The following is a 6,511-nucleotide window of genomic DNA, read 5'->3' as shown; positions in this document are numbered from 1 at the left end:
TAGATATATATATATATATATATATATATATATAGTGTGTATATATATATATATATATATATATATATATATATATATATATATATATATATATATATATATATATATATATGACTCATGCTGAAATATTCATGTGAATAATAAAATTAGTGTTTCATGTCTACCAAGTCAATCTTATTGCCTTTTGAGTTGTATTCGGTTTTGGGTGAAATTTTAAGAAAAAAAATTAATGTAATTTTGTGAAATGTTGTTAACGATAGGATTAACGGTTATCCGGATGTTGTAAATACTCGGATCAAAATATTCCAATTGTGGTTTTGTGAGATTGATGTCGTGGGGGACAGCACACAATGGATAACGATTGCTGTGAAACACGAAAACACTGTAGCGACGTTATGGAAGGCAGGTTTCATAGGTAAACACCTATTTATCGAAATATACTATAATACTTCCATGGTACAATTTACTAATACACTAATATAGGCTCGTGTTACAATGACTTAATGAATAATCGGACTATTAAACAAACAAAGGAGCACACTACACATGTACACATTTAACGGCCTTGTTTCAAATCTCTTTTTTGTATATGGTGGCTCTGAAAAGAGCCGTTTGGTTTGACGATACAGTAGTTGATTAGATCTACTTGGACTTGGCCTGGGTCTTCTTTGGCAGAAGTACAGCCTGGATGTTTGGTAGTACACCTCCTTGTGCAATGGTCACACTTCCAAGAAGACGGTTCAACTCTTCATCGTTACGGATGGCAAGCTGAAGATGACGGGGGATGATTCTGCTCTTCTTGTTGTCACGGGCAGCGTTGCCAGCCAACTCCAAGATTTCCGCAGTCAAGTATTCGAGTACGGCAGCCATGTAGACTGGGGCACCAGCACCGACACGAGATGCATAGTTACCCTTTCGCAAAAATCGATGGACACGACCAACTGGGAACTGAAGTCCAGCACGGCTTGATCGGCTCTTGGCCTTTCCTTTTGCTTTTCCTCCTTTACCACGTCCAGACATATTGTACAGTACTTCGTTCTTCGGTAATAATACTAAATTCGAGAATGATACTTATCTAACGAACTGTTACGGTTATATAGCCTGCTCGAGGCTTGCGTTTGGCTTCAGCGCTCATTGCATTAACCAATCACAGACTGTCCCGCCATAGTCTCCTTGTGACTTAATCGACTGTTAATCCATTCTATTGTCCTATTTGGCGCAAATATTATTGGTAATCAGGATGGTAAAATTACAGGTTGCTATACCATGGCTATTCTAAATACAGTAACTTAAAAAGTCAATGAATTTTAATCATATACCGTTTGTGATAAAATACATATAAACTCGCCAAAAGACCAAATTGATTAATTCTTTTAACATTTGAATGTTTAATTGTTTTGGCTTAACACCGGCAGTATTAGTATATTTTTTATAACTTTTAGATTCTTCTAAAATGATCAATTCAATGCTTTAAATTAATTTATTTATTTGCAATATTGTTTTTTCTTTTGTATTTTGCAACAGAATATGCATAGGCATATCCTATCTCCGTAGAATAAAAGTCACCTAAATTATACACCGAATGGTTAGGATAAAACGAAGGTCGAAGATCCTATTGTTTCTCACTTATTTTAATAATATTATCTCTCGGCAAAAATTGAGTGTATCAGCAAATTAAATTTACTGTGTTATGGTTCTTCGTTTTATAGGCAACCAAAGTCAGGCAAGGTATGCTTTAAATGGAGCTATTATATACCATTTGACTCCTAATGTTATTGCAACTTTAAAACCAGCTAGATAAAACAGTAATGAGTAGTAATAGTAATGCAGAGCCTGTTACCGGTACTTATAAACTTACAATACAGATCTGTATAAAACAAAGAAACATTTTTCCCCTAATGGTCCTTATAGCTGGCCAACTAAAATATCGTGACAATTATTTAGTCATTTTGAAAATTCGAAATATTTTCATAAGGTAATTGAAGAAACATTCTTTACTTTGTGGATCCCTTCCCCACCCCCATTAAATATATACCGTTTTTATTAAGTGAAATACTTGATTTGACTTGAATCCCGACACGATGGCGTGCATTTCGATACTTGGAGTATGTATTATACTATCTTATCTGAGATTAATTAGCGGACCTTTCGGTTTTTGGGAAACACTTGACGTATGTAAAATACATGTTACGGAAGGTACCAAGCTTTGCCCATACTGTATACTAGTACAGTATGCACTTTCATTCACTAATAATGATTTCATTAATATATTATGCTTCTCTGGTTGAGATCTTATCTTTATTTATAAAAGATTTTTCATCAATCCTCTGTTGCAGTATTATGACCATATGTTACCCATGCTGCAAAAATTAACCAAAAGTAGCTTTGGCGTTTAAGGTAATGTGTACTTATATTTTAGTTATGAACATAGGAAATTATGATGTAGTGTATAACGAATGTATTTCGTTATCAGATTGGTATTTCATATGTTTAGAATATCTATACTATTAGGACTAGAAACAACACACTTTGACAATGCACACAAATCTCTTTTTAACTTTTGGTGGCTCTGAAAAGAGCCGTTTGGTTTGAGATTGCAGATCAAGTAGTTTACTTCGAGCTGGTGTATTTGGTGACAGCTTTGGTGCCTTCAGATACGGCATGTTTGGCCAATTCACCAGGCAGCAAGAGACGAACAGCGGTTTGGACTTCCCTGCTGGTGATGGTGGATTTCTTGTTGTAGTGAGCAAGACGAGATGCTTCACCGGCAATACGTTCAAAGATATCGTTGACGAAGCTGTTCATGATTCCCATGGCTCTGCTAGAGATACCAGTGTCTGGGTGAACTTGCTTCAACACCTTGTAGATGTAGATGCTGTAACTTTCCTTTCGCTTACGTCTTCTCTTCTTGTCGCCAGTTCTGACGGCTTTAGCCTTACCGGCTTTTTTGGCAGCTTTTCCTGAAGTTTTTGGAGGCATCTTCCCTATGTAGTCTACGAATAGATGAGTGTCAAACCAAAAAGCGAGCACTGTATTTATACAATCAAATATGCAAAGCAGGGCTTCCAGTCCCACGGTATCTTAAGGCTTCCTATTGGTTGTTGAAAGCGCGCGATTTATTAGATACTGTAAGCATTAAAAAAATCCTACTGTAGCGTGTCAACCAATTTTTCTTCTGCGGGTAAAAATGCGGGTAATGTAAATCACACGCGCCCAAAATTGTATACAGACAGTGAGATATTGAAATACACTATTGGCGCCTATGAGGTAGAAAAAAATCTGTTATAATGATCGAATCACCTAATCATCGTATGATGTACATTATCAATTGTTAGTATTCTGATACAGATATTTCGAAAACGCTTTTATCTAATTATTTAAATCACACAAAGTATGTACTAATAATAATACTGTAATAATAATAATATTTATTTGGAAAACGCTTCTGTTGAACAACGGCACACATCACATCAATGGTGTTATCCACAATAAAACCATAACAATAAAAATCATTTATTTAATAAGTGCCTAATGAGTCAAAATGTTAAAAATAATAAAACACTTCCAGTGAATGGAAGTGTTTATATCATTTGTAGTTATACACACTTTTTTAAACACTTTTTATTTTCAAGGTGATTTTCATGTTACTTCAATATGATCAAGTAAATTTCAAAAATGATTTTTATATTTGTTAGTTTACATAGGACAATACATGTTTAAACATAGAAATCAGGCAATTTAGAAGACTACTAAATAATTTTTCTAAGCCTCTGAGTACATAAAAAACGGTTTATATTTTAATTAATACATGTTCAGCACTTCCAGAGAGGTGTATTTGATACAGCATGCAGAAACATGGATACACATGAGCTTTTAACGTAGGCCTATATTTAACTGACACGAAGATAATTTTTAGATACAGTAAACTAATTTATAAACTCCTCTTTACCCCAATATAAATATTTTAAATTAAATGTATTTAGGACAGCTATTAAATTAATAGGCCTACGTGATCCCAATAGAGTAGCACAAAATACGAGTTTGTATCTATATAATAATTGGATTTGGTTAGACCATGGAGGAATTAGTTTTTTAAATTTTACTAATTCACGGCTAAACCTTTTTAACACCACAAAGCATACAGTAGAGTACCGCATTGGCTATCAGGGCGAACAACCGGGACAAACGGCACTCTTCCAGTTATAACAGAGCTTTGTCATTACGGTCTAGCAGTAGAGAACATCCAACACTTAAAAAAATTATGGACCACGATTGCTCTCCTGTGTTCAGAGCATCACTATCTCTAGTGGGCATGCTTACTTTGGGATGTGATTACCAGAGCAAAACTGATTAAGTTTGTCGCTTGGTATATCGGGTCTTTGTTGCAAAAGGATAGAACAGAATTATGCTTTTGACTGACAACATAGGCCTATCTATACAGTAATAAAAATGTTATCTTGAATCGGGTGTGTATATGCTATTTTGCTTATATCAAGCTATATCATAATGATCAGAAATGTGCAGGGGTCTTTTCTATTTATGTATGTTTATGTAGTTTATTTTGAAAAAGTTAGACAAGACAAACATTGCTTTTCTCTCTTTCGAACAAGTTGTGGCTCTGAAAAGAGCCTTTTGGTTTGAGATAACTGATGACAGAGTTTATGCACGTTCACCACGGATACGGCGGGCCAGTTGGATGTCCTTTGGCATAATGGTTACACGTTTGGCGTGAATAGCGCACAAGTTGGTATCTTCGAAAAGACCGACCAAGTAAGCTTCGCTAGCCTCCTGAAGAGCCATGACGGCAGAACTCTGGAATCGGAGATCGGTTTTGAAGTCTTGGGCGATTTCTCGGACTAGACGTTGGAATGGGAGCTTGCGGATGAGAAGCTCGGTACTCTTCTGGTAACGACGGATCTCACGGAGAGCGACGGTTCCAGGTCTGTAACGATGAGGTTTCTTAACACCACCGGTGGCTGGAGCACTTTTACGTGCTGCCTTGGTGGCAAGTTGTTTTCGGGGAGCTTTTCCTCCGGTAGATTTACGAGCGGTTTGTTTAGTACGTGCCATCTCTAACTTAGTTCGGAAAGAGTGTTAGTGCTCTAAGAACTGAAATTCAAGACCATTTATAGTCACCGGTTTTCCATCTAAAGTCATAGACCCCTATGATTGGTTGAGGATGTGCTTTAGATGTGTATAAGAGACAGTATACCATTTGACTCCTAATGTTATTGCAACTTTAAAACCAGCTAGATAAAACAGTAATGAGTAGTAATAGTAATGCAGAGCCTGTTACCGGTACTCCTGTCTCTTATACACATCTAGATGTGTATAAGAGACAGGGTAAATACAGTGTTCGAATAAAGGACTAAATAAATACATCGTGTAGCTTAGCTCTCAACGAATGAGAATTTTACCTTTCTTTGATGATTTATATATGATTTAACAGTGTTAACGGCTACTTTGATTTATATATATATATATACATATAACAAATTAGCAAAACAAATAACTAAATAAAGCTAGTCACATAGGCCTATTACTATTTTATTGATATTGGTGTGACGATGTATTAAGCTCTATAATACAATGCAGTTATTTTAAATTTTTAGTGTGCAAAAATATAAGAATTACATACGAACATTTTGACCCTGAAATTGGGAAAATAATAACACTCTGGGCTAAGTACCGGGCGCCAGGTTTGGTGGGGGCGCTCAAATGGGAGAATGAGAGTCAAAAATAAGCACTTTTTAGAAAAACATGGTGAAATTGATGTATTTCGTCAGGCATGAATATTTTCCAGTTAAGATAAAAATTTGAATGTAGTTGTTTTTATTGGCAAATTTATAGAATGTGATTTCTTTTCAGTCAATTTCGACCGTTTTCTCTTTTTTTTAAATCCTATTCTGTAGCCTAATGACTACATGCCTAAAGCTCAACCTGCAATATCTCAGAGCCACGATAGGACAAGCGAGACTGTTGAGCGTAATGAAGCAGGCAGCATTTTTAACTTTAATCATGGTATTAACTTATTTCAGGGGTGTGCCAGCGGGTGGGGGGGGGCAAGGCTCCCCTTTCCGGGAGAGCTGCCCCCCCCCCCCTCCTCGTCGGGGAGAAAAAGCAATATTCGTCGGGGAGGGAAAAAATATTATATGTATTTTCTACATATTAGTAGACCTAGACTATTAAATCGATTAAATAAGCCTTTGAAACCCCTAAATTGGAAATATTTTCGGGGCTTCGCGCCCAGAACCATTTTCGAAACCTTTTAATCGACCACGCCCACTTTGCTTTCTTCGGGGGAAATAAATCTAACCCCTCGTCGGGGCATTGGCGCCTCGTTGGGGACTTACAAGACTTACTATAAGATAAATTTAGAGAATAAGAATACTAAGCTGTATGTGATGAATACAACAGCCTTACAAATTTGGATAATGGTAAAGTTGTACCGGTATAGAAAGTTTCCAACATCGTAATGCAGTTTCAATAGTAAGAAACAGCCCCCCCCCCC

General features: G+C 36.3%; 2 protein-coding genes across 2 annotated transcripts; both read right to left on the bottom strand.

Annotated features, from left to right (window-relative positions):
* Positions 1–596: 596 nt before the first annotated feature.
* LOC117107458 (late histone H2A.2.2) lies at positions 597–1,047 on the bottom strand. Its single transcript, XM_033249158.1, has one exon. It carries the CDS (start codon positions 1,018–1,020, stop codon positions 643–645), a length of 378 nt encoding a protein of 125 aa, XP_033105049.1. The 5' UTR covers positions 1,021–1,047; the 3' UTR covers positions 597–642.
* Positions 1,048–2,355: 1,308 nt separating this feature from the next.
* Positions 2,356–2,987, bottom strand: LOC117107461 (histone H2B, gonadal-like). The gene has a single exon (XM_033249161.1). The coding sequence runs from the start codon at positions 2,977–2,979 to the stop codon at positions 2,611–2,613; it is 369 nt and encodes a 122-aa protein (XP_033105052.1). The 5' UTR covers positions 2,980–2,987; the 3' UTR covers positions 2,356–2,610.
* Between the last annotated feature and the right edge of the window lie 3,524 nt (positions 2,988–6,511).

This window comes from Anneissia japonica, unplaced genomic scaffold (genome assembly GCF_011630105.1).
Source record: "Anneissia japonica isolate Jap-2015-1 unplaced genomic scaffold, ASM1163010v1 scaffold284800_len683186_cov164, whole genome shotgun sequence".
NCBI classification, from domain to species: Eukaryota; Metazoa; Echinodermata; class Crinoidea; order Comatulida; family Comatulidae; genus Anneissia; species Anneissia japonica.
Note: the sequence above shows the minus strand (reverse complement) of the source record. Positions and strands in the feature narration are given on the sequence as shown.